Source organism: Vanessa cardui, chromosome 1, assembly GCF_905220365.1.
Source record: "Vanessa cardui chromosome 1, ilVanCard2.1, whole genome shotgun sequence".
Classification (NCBI taxonomy): domain Eukaryota; kingdom Metazoa; phylum Arthropoda; class Insecta; order Lepidoptera; family Nymphalidae; genus Vanessa; species Vanessa cardui.
Window position 1 is genome coordinate 15,917,747 of NC_061123.1, and position 16,470 is coordinate 15,934,216.

General features: G+C 32.6%; 1 protein-coding gene across 1 annotated transcript; it reads left to right on the forward strand.

The window, feature by feature from the left end:
- Nucleotides 1–5,199: 5,199 nt before the first annotated feature.
- Nucleotides 5,200–12,049, forward strand: LOC124543790 (hairy/enhancer-of-split related with YRPW motif protein). The gene is made up of 3 exons (XM_047122098.1): nt 5,200–5,375; nt 6,532–6,740; nt 11,451–12,049. Exons 1-3 carry the CDS (start codon nt 5,200–5,202, stop codon nt 11,969–11,971), a joined length of 906 nt encoding a protein of 301 aa, XP_046978054.1. The 3' UTR covers nt 11,972–12,049.
- The last annotated feature ends 4,421 nt before the right edge of the window (nt 12,050–16,470 follow it).

The window sequence follows — 16,470 nt, forward strand, 5'->3', positions numbered from 1 at the left end:
GCAAGTAAAAATATTACATTTTCATATCAATTTCCGGTAAATAATATTTTGGCCATTTAAAATGTACTTTTGGCATAAAAAATATACAGTAATGTGTTATAGCGTGATGTGCAATTAAGAAGGAAACATCGGGCAGCATTTCAGATGTCATGCACTTATTTTACGTATCAAACTTATTTTTTCCAATATAAAAACAAGATTTAAGTTAAGTATGAAAATATTAATACCAAAAAAATTTAGTATAAGTAAATGGCGAAAATAAAACTGATTAACCAACTTTATCCTTTAGTACCTACTGATATCCCCAACTTAAACTTAACACATAACTTTAAAAGACTTGTAAAAGAAGCTATTAATAATATAATATTACTACGAACTTAATAATACAAATATACATTGTTTGATTATTTTATGGTGGCATGGGCGTACCAGCCACTCACCACATATTTACTACCCACCGTTATGTTTTAGTTCAATTCAATTAAATTTGCCGACAAGGCACAGATTATTTCGCCAATGTCACGATGGAAGCTACTTACTAGTTACTATTGTTTCGGTTTGAGTGACAAGCACCGCTAGAGACAACGCCATAGATAAGAGAGGGTTAATATATAATATAATGCCAATTCGCCCAAGGCGCTGATAAGCCATACCATTAAGCCATTCAAATGAAATATAATAATAGAAAAATATGTACGGTTCAAGAAACCGTATGAGTATTATATTATATATTTTTAAATTATTTCTAAAAATATGACACCATATATATTTGTTCATCGAAACCCTTTTCATAAAAGAGCAGATTATTTCTACATATTCAAAGAAATAAAACAGAAATAATAAGATACAATAACAAAACATATATTTACAAGTACCGTCGATCAGTCAAGACCACTAAATGTCACCGTACAAATATACTTATGATAAAAAATATAATACATTATCATATAATGTTTCAATGGCGAGATGCATTGATGCTTGAGCCTTAACACGACGGTGTAGGGCGTTTTTTGAATATTTCGAGCGAAAATGTGAGTTTGTATGGCTCTGTTCCCGTGTGAATGCGGGGTGCACGGGGGTTGACGAGGGTGGGTACCGTTTAAAAATTACTGTATTGACAATGCCGCGACGACTATTGTTTCTTTATAGCGGAAAATTGCGTGGGAAAATTAGAAATGAGTCCGTGGTTTGTATTGAGAAAAGATTGATACAAAAATATATTTGATCGTTTATAAGCTTGACAATAAAAAAATATTTTGCCCGATTTTCTGGGCACAAATGTAGTTTGTAAAGTATTTTAAAACTACTCTTTTAATTATTAATTATATTTTTTCCTTTAATCGACCATATGACAAATTAATCAACCAATATCTTAATAAATAAAAAAATATTTACTATATAAGAAGTAAGCTATGGCATTTCAAAATAAAATATATACTACGGACACACTCATTGATTATTGTTATAAAATTTTTTGTTCTTCAAATAATTCTCAACCACAATAGGCTATTTGATTGGGTTTTAAAATCCCTTTTATATTATTTAGTAGAGGTCAAGGAACCCAGTGAAAGTTGTGTTTTTTATTTCTAGTACATATTTTCCGAAAAATATCATATTAAAAATTCCATATTTAAATAGCACGCAAAAACGCTACTTAGACTATATGGCGCTGCAATGAGGTCGGTGACGTCACGGTCACTTTCCTGTATTTTAATCTGTGGTACATGTGGTAGAAAAGCAAAGTTTACAAGAAAGTGACTTCATCATAAGCCCGGCCAATCAGGAGCGTTTTGTGTCACGTGACAAACGTTTGAAGATTCGCATTGACTATTTGAATAAACTAAGTATTATTTTCAACTTTCGTTAGTAAATAACCATTTTTAAACTCATAATATACACTGATTACAATAATTCACAATTTATTTTTCGCATTGTCAAATAGCCTATTACGTAAGCGTAAATGTTTGCAGACCTTTAATTGGATAATAGATTAATTGTACAGTAATTGGATAATATATAAAATTACACATCGTAACGTAGCGTCAGCGGTGCTCCATTAACGATAAAAAATGTTTAATTCCGCGCTTTAATTATATCTTAGAACTTAATTTTATATCAATATTATATTAGAGTAGGTATACGAGCTATTTGAGGTATTCATGTGATAACTAAATATTTAAAGAAAGGTTAAGACAAGTTCTCTAAAACAACAAACGTCAAATAATTAATAAGGAAAGCTAACCCACCGCCATTCCCTATTGTTATGTCGGAAAAACTTGCCATAAAACTTAAACACAACCACTGAAAAAAGTCAACTAAAATGTAACCAGTTAAAAACGGTAAGTATTCCATTTTATTAGTAGTAGGTAGTAGTACATCGTTCTTAAACATTTGTATTTTTATTTTTTTAGTTCTCTCTAGTTTTTTTTAGTTTTTGAGGCGCATTTCATGGAACGTACGCTACGTTACGTTACGTAAGTACTGACAATGATTTTATTACCAGCTGTTAAATCGTAATAATGTAATGTTAAATATTTGCATATAAACTCCTGATATTTGTTATTAATATAAAACCATCATTGAAAAAACTAAATTTTTTTTAAATCGATCAAATCAGAGGCGTGTTGATTCAACCGCAATTATACTGGAGGCATAAAGAGGACAAGACTTCAGGCTAACTCATGTATTAAGAATACGTTAAGTAAACACAGACAAACGTATTCCCACCGAGAATAAACACTCGCAGTTAATAAAATGTATATTTTATACACTCGACTTGAATTTTTCGTTCCAATTCTTTAAAAAGGAGCGTTTCGCGTACAATGGTCCTGTCACAATGATTCTATACACCTGCCGAGTTCTTCTCACGCCTACAAAAAAACGGGTTAATACTTAAAGTCGAAAAAGCTTGAGGCCCACGTTTTGGGATAGACTTTTTTTGTATTTACAACCTATTTGAATCACATGCAAAAATAGTTCGTAACCTTTCTTTATATTTGCAAAATATTTATATGATTTTTATGAAGGTAAGAAAATAAATATATATTTTTTTTAATTTAAATGGACCTATCACAAATGCTAAAAATAAAAATTTAATTGTTGTTTTTTCGTAAATTGTTTTGATAATATTTATAATTGTTGATACTTTTAATTTTCATCGTGAAAATACTTTAAGAGACTCAAAGTAAAAGCATCCCCGCGCTGGGTAAGGGTAAGGACTCCTCGCCTCTTCAGTAGAGCTTTTGTATCTAAATACACCTTTTTCCGCTATTTTCTACTGCGGACTTATGCTTCTCTTGTTATTTCCTTACAATCGGTCCGGTCTATTTATAATCTTAGAGCTAGAAACTCTTTGGGATATTATTAACAAAGTTTAAATATACTGTTGCGTCACAGTATATTTAGAACAATATTTGATAAAATCAGTGATAATAATTATCTATGCACTAGGAGTAAGGATAAGCTTATAACGCCAAGTTTCCGTCTCCGCAAAGTCAGGATTTATTGACTTTGCGGAGACGGAAACTTGGGGCATGGTATCAGTTTCTATAGTAAAATTCCGCAGACATTTTTAACTTTGCCGTTTATTAAATTCAAATCGTTTGTAAAAAATACATTGTACAATATATTTATAGATGATTTTATAGATGGTAAAAATACGTGGAGTTAATAGGTACCTGTTGACTTCCAAGCAGGATATATTAATTTTAATCCCGTAATCAGCTGTTAAGATTCCTAATTTCTGGGGAGGCCATCCGGCTCGAAAGAATCTTAGTTAGGCAGGGCTTTCGTAATTTAATAATACCATACAACATATACTCGTATTTCCTTAACTTCAATGAGACTAACAGAGAAATCTCCATGTGTTACCTAAGTTAAATAAAACTGATAATCCCGCCGTTCAGAAAATCTAAAAAAAACTTACCTATATAAAAGTATTCACAAATGCTTTTCATGTTTTATAATGATTAAAATTCTAACACAATTCGTTTTGAGTAGACTTAAGAATGACTTTGATATACTATAGTTTCAAGTCGGCTCTTCAACGAAATAGGATCAAAAAGAAGACAATGAATTAAAGCATGGCTTAACTTTTTACTGTATCGTGTCTTGGGATGACTATAAAAAGATCGCGCAAGTATTTCTCTACAAAAGAATCGTGCGAATTCTTCCACATCTTAAGTTCTTTTATCTTTAAATATGTACGCGATAAATATTAATCCTATACCTGAAAAGATAATATATAACATTTTTTTCAACTTTAAAAAAGTTCAACGTTACTAATTTATACACAAAAAATTAAAGTTTATGCCTATATCCTTACTTATATAATTTCAATTTGTCAAGTTTTTATCTCGTCTTGATGATCACCACATATAAGTTACAAGTTAAAATATTGTTGGTAAAAGTTGCGAAAATGTTAAATAAAGTACGTAATATTTCAATCAATATATTAGAAATTAAATTCGCAATACATAGGAAGTGTGGCACGCTTTTCGTTTTATCCCCAAACTTTTCCTTCACAATAAGCTATTGTTTGACGAATGAAATTGCGTTTCCCTAATTGAAGCTGCTTCCCACCGTGTGCCGGCCACGCGGCCTTTTCAAACATAATATACAAATAACGCATGCATATATCGCCCTTATTACCTCGGCTGCAATTGCTATGTTCCTGTATACAGGCTTTTAACAAACATTTTTGACTCATGTCAACCCTCTTTGATCTTAAATGCACATGTTTTCATTTTTATCTCCACAGAAATAAGGTCTATTTTTAATTTTAAATCATGTCCATGAATCGTGGTATTGTAGTAATATTTACAATTTTATGATGCGGTTGCGTTGGTTTTATGACAAGGGCATAAGGTTGGGATTTGTATAATATTTGGTGGGTGTATGTCGGTGGTAGAGTGAGCGCGGCCGCACAGGGCGGCAGCGATGTCGGTCACGCGGCTGCACACTCCGCGACCGGCGGTCGACGCGTGCGCACGTGTCTACGTGTGCTCCACAAGCGTGCCTACTGTGCTAATTATAACAAGTTCCTGAAATTTTTGAAAGTTACACCTTAAACTACAAAGTGCTTAAGATAAAACATTGTGTGATAGTGATTTCATTGTTTGTGCTACAAACATTAATTACGAAAGAATCAAAAACGGTGTTTTTCGGATTTTTAATAAGAACATCAAGTTAATTTTAACTATGGAGTACCAAAGGCATATGGAATCAAATTCGCTTCAACAGCCTCAACCCCAAAACCCACAGTGGGGCTACGGCTGGGGACCACCAGCACCTCCTGCGCCTACGCAGAGGAACAAGCGCACACACTCCGAAAGTGAAGACGACGCTTTTTCTGAGGAGAGCAGTAAAGATGCGCAGTACGTACAGTTATGATTAAGCCATTCACTTAAATTTTATTATTTATTTCAATAAAAATGTTTTACTTTACTATCCGCATACTATAGAGATAACAAACACAGCAACTTACTAACACTAGTTTAATTTTCAATTTTATTTTCTAAACAATATTATATTATAATAAGACACAATATTATATAATAATATAAGAAATATATTTTTTAAGCAAACTCACACAAAAATCTAATTGTTTTCATGACTAGTAGCAGTTATGTCGTAGAGGCGCTACACTTGTAGCAAAGCTACGCGCTACCATATATAATTGGATTGCTTCATGAATTCACTTTGCGACCACTTTGTTATTACAACGCTGTAATATTTAACGCAATATTTTTTTAGTTATAATTAATTACAGGCTTAGTGAGTGTGTTTTTGTGTTTCATATGTATACCAAATATCGCGTCCTATAAAGAAGATGAGTCATGATCCATTTAGTTTTTTGTATATTTTACTGTGTTATTTATATTATTTGGAGTAAATTATGCATGAAAAGACTCGACAAGCTACTAATAATTTACAACTATAGTTACTGTATCGAATATAAAATCATTATTTTTAATAGTTATTTCCAACGCTGAATCATTTAACCTGTGTAAATTAAATCTCATTATCTATTGAATATCACATTGTTACATTTATTTAATAAATAATTTAAGTGTCGAAAGCACCTCTTTAATGTCTCATTTGAGAGCTTTTATAAGGGACTACCCGCTTTCACGGTGTCTTCTTAAAATAAAATACCGTACAAATTTCAGTTTCTTGTTCCACAAACATGCTCTATAATTATTTTATTTTGAAGATTTTACCTTTTACTCTTTATAAACAAACTAATTCAATAAAGGAATAAAAAATACGATATTTATATACAAAAAAAGCCTGAATTCAATTTATAAATAAGTACGATGCTAATTTTGACCGCGTTAAATGTTAGCTATATTAAGATGTTCCGTACTTATTGAAACTTTGTTTTTTACATGGCGTTTATATTATGCATTGTTTTATACTTCTCTCTCTCACACATACCATTTAAACATTATTCAAATTATCTGTAAACTTTGGCTCTAGCCTGTTATCAAAATACCCATAATTCATATAAATTTTCATAATTTATTGCAGATCGCCAGGAGGTGACTCATGTCAGCTGATGACACGGAAACGTCGTCGCGGCGTCATCGAGAAAAAACGAAGAGACAGGATCAACACGTCGCTCACAGAGCTGAAGCGTCTTGTTCCAGCGGCCTGCGAAAAGCAGGGCAGCGCTAAGCTGGAGAAAGCCGAGATATTACAATTAACCGTCGACCATTTGAAGATGCTGCACGCTAAAGGTAATTAAAACGATTAAATTATATGTCTCATATTTATAAGTCTATAATCATCACGCCGAAGGTTGTCTGTAAGCGATCACTATTACTATCACTACATGGTATAAAACAAAGTCGCTTTCTCTGTCCCTATATCTCTATATATGCTTAAATCTTTAAAACTACGCAACAGCTTTAATGCGGGTTTTTTAGTAGATAGAGTAATTATATTAGAGAATGACTGAAAAACTGTAAACATTGCAAGACACAGCAGTATATTTAGTATCAGCATTGCAGTCGTGCGAAGCCGGGCCGGGTCGCTAGTTATTGATAAAAGCGATTTAGCGTACAAATTTTTATTTCTATTTTCCCAATAAGTTGTAATTTTTGTACAACAAAAGAGGGCGAATAACACAAGAGCGCTTATTAAATTGTTTACCATAATTCTGATTCCTTTTGCTTTTGTCCTATCGTATATTCGGTTTGAGCGTGTTTTTCATTTTACTTTTTCTACATAAACTTACGAATCATTCATTTTAATGACTGATAAGTTGGAGGCACGTTATTGCAGTTCCGTAAGCACGTTTTAACCGTTAGACGTTTATCCTGTCATTTGTGCGTTCAAGAATCATTTCCGTTTCCTTTAAATTAAACAAAATCCCGTTAAGAATACGCAAAAAATATATAAGTTGTACAAAAGTAAAATGAATACACTATTATTACGTAGGCTACTCGTTGTGTTGTTCCTCTGTGAACTTTTTGGCTATTATTAATTCTGACGTTAGTTTGTAAATATTTAATTGTAGCGGTTCAATAAAAATACGATGACGAACGAATACGCGATGGAAATGTCTGTTCTAGTTTATTTACGACTCGAAGAATTGTGGCGAAATTACTCATAATACTCGTATTTTGGACATCCGTACAGTAAAGTAGATTGTACAGGTAACAAGAATTAGTTCGTAGACACTTAAAATGAAATATTATAATTAAGCTAATAATTAGATTTATATTTTACCTATTAATCTATACATATCATAGAATTGGAGTGTCTGTTTGTTATATTAAAATAGCCACATACACGGTACATATACCAAAACAATGTTTTTTACAATTTTTGTCTGTCTGACTGTTTGTTCCAGCTAACCTATGGAATGGCTGGACCGATTTTGACGGGACTTAGTCTACAATAATATTTTTTTTGTTAAATTCAAACGCGTACAAGGTCGCGGGCACAGCTAGTTAAATAATATAAATAAACACCGTTAGGGTAGTCGCAATCTCCTTGATTAATTAACTGATAATTGAAATGAATTAATTCTATAAAAAAACGTCGTACGTTACAAACGGACGTGCTAACCCTTATTCCACTATTTCGGAAGTGTAGATAGAAGCATAATGTAATTAATTTAACATATAAATTACAAACATCCAATATCGCACATGCAATCCTTATCAGTTTATCATTTACACTGAGTTCCCACGCTCCTGTGACAGGTGGTTACACGACCAAAAAACTTACAACCTTATATACATGGCGATAGAGTTTAAAACGCACTTTAGTGTACAATCGCAAACATTTTTTTCGGTTACTTTTTGCTATCCTTTTTTTGTATGCTTGTTTCAAATGTTTGGTTCCGTGAAGCGATATTGTTTTTTTTAAATAATTCATCGGATTTGCTTTTAGTTTCAATCTGGTCACCAAAATTATAAAAATATATATAATAGGATAGGGTCTCTACTCTATTGAGCAAAAAGCACGGAGCTTACTATATTACGCTACACGAATGTGACTCAATGGGCTATTATATATGTGTGTATATATGTATCATGACATAATAACCACAAAATAATTTATATATTATAAAGTATATTGCTCTTCCTTCCGCCGTGAAGCCGTTGACCTTTGAATTATTAAAAATCTCGGTAGCTCTTTTGCGGTTAAACTTTGCGGTTAGTAGCCGTCGGAAGTACGGGCCGGCTCATTCATTACGTTGACTATATTCCATGACTATATTAACGAACTTTATTGCTGATAACGATAAGAGAATACCACATGATGACAAATGGTCTATAACCATAACTTGGACTGACATGTTATGTTGTTAAATACATTAAACGGAATTGTTTTGCAAAAATTGTGGCATAAAAAAAATGTTCATTGAAAAACGATGTTGAATCATATAAAAACATCTTCGTTTGTATTCTATCGAGTATCCAAACCACATCATATTAGGTCCGAACACAATTAAAAGGCCATCGCCAGTCCACCAGGTAGGGGCCCGCCGGACAAGCACCTGGCGCTAGAAAAACTTAACAAACAGGAAGTGGCCGATAACCCGCCTTAGTGATATGTGATCTATTTTTTTTGTCTCTTTCACACTCATAAAGAACTACCCGTATATAAATTATTTTATTGATTTCTAATATTTATATGTCTGTCTGTGTGTTTTAAAGTAAATTAATAAACATATAATGTTATTCAATACTCAATAGTAAATAAAATGAAAAAAGTAATTTCTATATGTCAGCGTTAGATTGTGAACGATTTCAAAATACAATGAAACCTGAAAGAAAATTGTAATTTTGCGATTAGGTTATTTTTGTTTTATAATTTTATTGAAATTATAATACAAATATATTGTTCATAGTTTTTCGATTTATTAACTAGCGCTCCAAATAATCCAGATAAATATTTGTTGTGAAATGACATTAAAATAACTTAGAATGTATCCAAATTATGCTACCTCGACTAGATAGTCCAGGAATTCAACTAAAATTTGAATTCTCGTCATATAACTTGAATTCCTTGTACGAAGACACGTACAGACTTCAAGTATATGAAATTTCATATATTCGTGTGTGGGAGTCGAGGCTTGGATTATTAAAACACACATTGTGCAGACTACCTACACACATATTTAATTACAGCATTATGCTTTGCTGAGCTTCATATAATTAAAACAATATTAGTATTATTATCAGACTAAGTATGATTTACAAAAAAACCGTAAACAATAAATTAGTACCAGCCACCATTATTCAATACGAATTCAATGAATCTGAAACTAAAGATAATCTCTTTTCGAAATGGGGCTGCGTGGGAACCGAACCCGGGACTGCGTCTCACTCACCCCAGTGAGGGACGGTCCCTCTGTAGTCAAATAATACTCATAATGTTAGTCCACTTTGATTTCATAAAATGACTACTTGACTATTCGTTACCCCCCAGTTTTACCACTTTAATTGCCCACACATTCGTAATATTAATAAATTTTATATTTTTTTTAATTGTTTGTCCAGTTTGGTACTTTTACACCATACACAGACGGGCTGAATACAATTTTTATTATTTCTATATACATAATCCGTTGTCAAGAAAACTTGCACTATTTCTTTATTTTATATTATTCATTTTAGTTACTGGAAGCTTAACTTAAAGTAATCCTGACTCAAATAAGAAATATATTAAATTAAATTTCCAAATCACATTAACGTACAAATACAAATCCAAAATCCTCATTTGCATCGCCCTATAGCGTCTATCCAACAAGCAACGGAAGTAAAGAATCCTCCACCGAAAGGGTAGTTACCCCACCTGTATCTAAAAAAAACTGTTTAGGAAAAAGTTGAGGACCCTACGGAAGTAATGAAAGAACACAATAAGTCAGATAACCAAAGACTTCCTATTTAGTTTCTTAATTATATTTTTTTCGTAAATTATATGTATTTTTTAATTCACGTACAAAATAAACCTACATATGTATAAAGATCTCTGTTTTTAAACACATATAACACAAAAACCGATGAATGATGACTAAATTTGTATTATTTTATTCAGATAGTTTAAAAGAACATTTTTGGCTAAACATTATGATACTAAATAATTAACTTAAGCGACCGAGTTAAATAATATTAATATCAAATTTTAGCTCACAACTTCTTTCTTTCTTTCTTCTTTCTTTTATTTGGAAGAATATTTGCAATATTTTCTTCAGAAATTTTTAATTTTTGAAGAACTTTGAATGAACGTGCACAATAATATTTCAAAAGCAACAAATGTACGCAATAAAGGCCGAGCATGTTGTCACCTCCTCCTTGCCCCGGTGGCCCACTGACTCCAGTTCGGAACCCCTCGTTTCTTTTTCAATGGCTCTAGAGGATAGCGGATCTTGTTATTAATTTTTTACCCCACGGAAGGACGCCGGAAACACTAGGTTCCCGTTACGAATCTCTCTCTTTCGCACCGTTTGTGTATCAATTGTGCATCTCTCTCATATGTTGCGTAAATCAGGGAGGGTAAAAATGAATGGACTTATGTTTTCTTGATTCTGAATGAATTTCTTTTTGAAAGCGTTTTGTATACTTAATAAGCGCATCTGCAAGAACAAGTTATTTTTATCTTCAACCCTTACATTTTCATCAACTGCAGCTGTTTGCATTATACAAATTTGGAAATACAAAACTTTATTTTATGAAAGAAAAGAAAACAGACAAAGAGATGGGACTTGATGGTCGTCGGTGACCTCTGCCGGTAACGGCACCATTGTAAAGAGACCTTGTGCTACAACTTTTTATCTTAAACCTTGTTCGCAAACTTATACTTAAAAGAAATATAATATTTGCTGGAACAAAACCGACCAAGCTTAAACAAATTTTGAAAATAATAACTTTCAATTTATCGCTGTAATATTATCAGAATCTTATAAACTAATAAATTAATATTTGTTGCAGGCTTAGATACATACGCGTACGACCCTCAACGCTATGCCATGGACTACCACAGCATTGGCTTCAGGGAGTGCGCAGCTGAGGTCGCGCGATACCTCGTCAGCTGCGAGGGATTGGACATCCAGGATCCTTTGCGCCTGCGCCTGATGAGTCATCTCCAATGCTTCGCCGCGCAACGGGAACTAGCGGCAAAGTCAACAAACTGGGGATATCCTCAGTACCCCAGTGTACCTCAACCCCAGCATGGCTACACAGATTTGAGACAAGAGCCCCCTGCGTCGACGGCTGCGACGACGATATCAGCGCCTCCTGCGATCGCCGCTCCTCTCTCCGCCGCGCCTAGCTATCCCCATTACCCTCCAGGACCACCGGCTCCGCCAGGACCCTCAGTACCTCCAGGCCCACATCCCGCGCCCACGGCACCCCACTACCCCGCCCCTTATCCGCATCATCCACCCCATCACCAATACTCACAGAATAGTTCCAAGCCGTATAGACCTTGGGGTGCGGAATTAGCTTATTAGAATTTGCTCAAGAAATTATCCGTCGGTAGAAAAAATGTATAATAGCAAAAGAATATAAATGTTATCAGTATATGTAAATAAAGCCGCTCTTTAACATTTAAATACTAAACTAAAAGTCAATTTTGTATTTAAAAAGTCGGCCGGGCTTTTCGTGTATTGAACATTTCTCCGAAAGATGAAAATTTGTATATTGTTGTCGATCTCAGAGTTTAATTTGAAACATCAATTTTGAAGACTGTTTTTAGAGTAAATAATATTTAATAAGTTGTGTGATACATATATAGTATATTGATAAGTTTATCGCTAGTTTAGAGAATATTGGGACCAAAAACCAAGCTTTAATGTTATAATTTCATAAATATATAAAGTGACACTGTCTTCTTCTCGCTCGTGTCTAATCGTGTATGTGTAACAGGGACGAAACCGTTTACCGTAGCTTAACTTTTTTAAATTCACTTAAATTTAAATTGTGATTTGCACATGGTTGTGAAGATTCCTTATACATTATTGTGTGTTAGATATACATATCTTACACATAAACCAGTATCCATACGATACGACTGTATATTTTTGTATATATTTGTAATCGCTTGCGATGTTAAAGAGAGAAAATAAATTATTTTTTTAAATATTTAAACAATGCTTTCATTTGGAATCCTTTGAAATTGTTTTTTATTGTTATTGATGTAGCTAAAGATACAAGCCATATATGGTGAATATATTAATTTATACCATTATCTTTAAAACTCACAAAACAATTTACATACGAATTAATTATACAAGGAGGATTTTATTATTAAGTCTACCCTTAAAATAGTAGTACACTTCATATTAAGATAACAAAGATTATACCTATAATTCATTAATAAGATAAAATTACAGATAAATAAAAATAATGACATTACCAAATTATACAAATGGTTAACGCTTTCCGTAGCGAAGTAACCGTTTACATAATAAATTAGCAACACAGGTGTCTCACAATTAAACTGACCCGAACAGATGTGACACTCGGGGCCAGCTAATGTTATTCTAAATCCACACATAGCGTCCCACTTCAATGATTGTATGGGATATCGCTACCCCAGTCATTCCCACGATTGCCGTCTCGCTCGTATTTACGTTTTGCGTATGCGTCGTCTCGCTCGCACAAACTACTTCCGTAGGAAGAACAGGGTGCAAAAACTTTAAACTTTTTTGTCTGATCGTGTGCGTGCCGTGTGTCGGCATGTGTCGGTATGTTTGTGTGTTCGTTTTGTGTTGATACGATGTTCCTTCCGCATCTTTTGGTGTAGAGTGGAAATGTATTTATTGAGTAAGTCAAAATATTAATGAAAAATAATATTTTGTTTCTTTTTTGTTTTATGAATTTTAATGTTTTACTAACATTATTTAAAAAAGGGTTTTTATATTAAAACTCCAACTTAAATATAAAGTAAAATATTTAGTTACAAATGCTATGTTTATTATTGTTGGCGTATAATTTAAAATAAAATCTAAATTTTAATATACTATTATGTGTCAAATAAGAATTGTTCTGAATATAATGAATAAACCCTTTTTTGTTAATAAACTTTTTTTTACAATTTTACTTCGATTATAATAGCTTTGCAGATAAAATTTTGTTTCAATTCCAACGAGATTTTACTTAAGCCTGAGTTTTCCATTTTCAACCGACTTCCAAAAGGAGGAGGTTATCAATTCGTCTGTATTTTTTTTTTTTTTTTTTTTTTTTTTTTTTTTTTTATGTTTGTTACCTCATAACTTTTCACTGGGTGGACCGATTTTGATAATTTTTTTTTTGTTTGAAAGGTAGTGCTTCCCGTGGGGTCCCATTTTTTTTATTTTTTTTTCCGATGATGGTATCCATTTGAAAACGACATAAGTCTTAAATTTGCATTATGTATATGCGCGACAAATAGGTGAATAACTGAAAATCACGTTAACCAATTTTGATAATTTGTTTTTTATTATAAAATATATACTTCAAGGGTAATTTGGTGAAAGTTTGGTAAGGTTCTGAGCACAGGATCCATGACAAAGTGACGGAACGGAAGAGAACGGAACAATTCTGAGGAGCACGTTAGCGATACTCGGTCGAATCTTTTATTTATAGGTTATTTGGATATTTGAGTCACCTTCCGTAATGTGGTTATGTTTATGTAATTATCATAGTCGAATATTATAATCAACTAGCTACCCACCCCGGCTTCGCACGGGTGCAATACTGATACTAAATATACTACAGAATTTGTTTATATACGACATCACATCGCAAACTTCTAAAATTATCAGTGTTTCTTTACTATATTGTTCATGTATTATATACATAAACCTTCCCCTTGAATCACACTATCTTTTGAAAAAAACCGCATCAAAATCCGTTGCGTAGATTTAAAGATATAGGGACAGAGAAAGCGACTTTGTTTATACTATGTAGTGATGGAACTCCTTATACGGCTCGCAGTTAGGGTGCGATATGGGGCAGAATTTCTTACTATCTTTAATCAAATTGTGTATTTGTGTATGTGATGTGATGTCATATGATGTACGAAATATAGTTGATCTTTTTCAAAGTTTTTTTGCTGAGTTCGATTACAGCTCTTTCGAGGGATCCTTGTAGTTCACGCCGCGTGACGTATTAAATCCGCATTTTCGAAAGTCTATTTTTGCTTTATTCGCAAGTTTCCTTTGAAATTGTCCTCGAAGTAGTTTCTGACTCATATAAACGGAACGCTTAATCTATCCATATTAAAAAAAAAATAGTTAGTCAACATCAGCTTCACTTAAAATCAAAAAATAAATAAAATTTTAACAAAAAGAAAAACCGACTTCAAACAAAACACTATTTTAAAACAGATGAATATGCACGAAAAAGTAATAAAAATAATTGCGTATTCAACATATTTTTTAGAGTCTTCCTAAGTTAAATGAAATGAAAAATATTAGACTACTTAAAAGTCGATTAACGATTATATCATGTAGTTATAATTATTGTTATATTTGGAGTCGGTGTCAGCCAATAAAACCCTGCAGTATAACTATCAAAAAACAATACGAGAATACTTTAACAAATATGTTTTTTACAAATTACCTTTTACACAATAATATACTGGATCAATCAAGGGGCTCGTATCGCTTCTTTCTTTTGATTGTTGGGGCAAGGGCATCGTGGCTGACACCGGCTCCAAATATACCAATAACTATAACTACATGATATAATCGTTAATCGACTTTTAAGTAGTCTAATATTTTTCATTTCATTTAACTTAGGAAGACTCTAAAAAATATGTTGAATACGCAATTATTTTTATTACTTTTTCGTGCATATTCATCTGTTTTAAAATAGTGTTTTGTTTGAAGTCGGTTTTTCTTTTTGTTAAAATTTTATTTATTTTTTTTATAATTCAGATCAAGTAATCATTACAGGTACGTACATGGATAGTACTTCTAATGCCTAATAACATATTTTTATATACATAATATAACAAAACATGATTACAGCAACGTAATTATTACTGGTGTCCTTACAACTTGTGTATACAGCAGCGGCGCTACGTGACGCAAGAAACGTACAAATAAATAAATATTTGTTTATCGTTTGTAATTGTTGAAATCGTAAGAACACGTTAATTATCTGTGTATAAAAATATTTTGATTTCTTTATTTAAACATGGATTTTTATGAATCTTTAAAGTTATTTTCACTTGAAGTGTTGCCTTACGTGTTACGCGATTTTGACACGTGTGTCATACATTTTTAATGTCAATGTCGCACATTACATTCTGACTTTCACCCCCTTCTTACAGAATATCCGTACAGGATCGAGTTCAAGACATAAAAATTAAATGACAAATACAACATAACTTAAGGTAACGTTAACAAGGGGTGCAAAATTTATATAAAGCACATGACTTTCATTGTTTTTATTCAAATGTTAATTAAAACAATGCAATGTTTCAATCATTTTAACAATTGAAAGTTATTATTTGCAAAATGAAAACGAAAAAGCAGTCTTCTTAAATTTAAATAATTTACATTTCCCAGTATGTAAGTATATATATACAATTATACACACATAGTCTAGATTATTTCAACAATACATATTGTCAACAATTGAGTTGACGCAATATTTTCGACCCTTCGCAACGATCGACTACATTTTCAGTCAATATCGAGGGTCGTATATAAGGCTGACTACCAATACGAGATATTTGTTATAAGAGCTATGTGTGTAAATATTGGAACGGCCGATCTCCAGGGAGACCAGACAACTCCGCGGAGCATATTATACTGCACGAGTGTGTGTACAGACACAGATGCATTCTCTACTTCCTCACTTTCATAATGGAACGGAAAATCCACGTCGACTAAATAGAGTTTACATTCAGGACCAAGGGCTACAGATTTTTTTTTTTTTTGAGACAACATCACACACATTACTCTGATCCCAATGTGAGTAGCTGAAGCATTGTGTTATGGAAATCAGAAGTAACGAC

Bases quoted from the DNA above. Each gene is read 5' to 3' on its own strand.
- LOC124543790 (XM_047122098.1), top strand. From the start codon at position 5,200: ATGGAGTACCAAAGGCATATGGAATCAAATTCGCTTCAACAGCCTCAA. The intron at 5,376-6,531 runs GTACGTACAGTT...AATTTATTGCAG, and splicing joins GAGAGCAGTAAAGATGCGCA to ATCGCCAGGAGGTGACTCAT. The intron at 6,741-11,450 runs GTAATTAAAACG...TATTTGTTGCAG, and splicing joins GAAGATGCTGCACGCTAAAG to GCTTAGATACATACGCGTAC.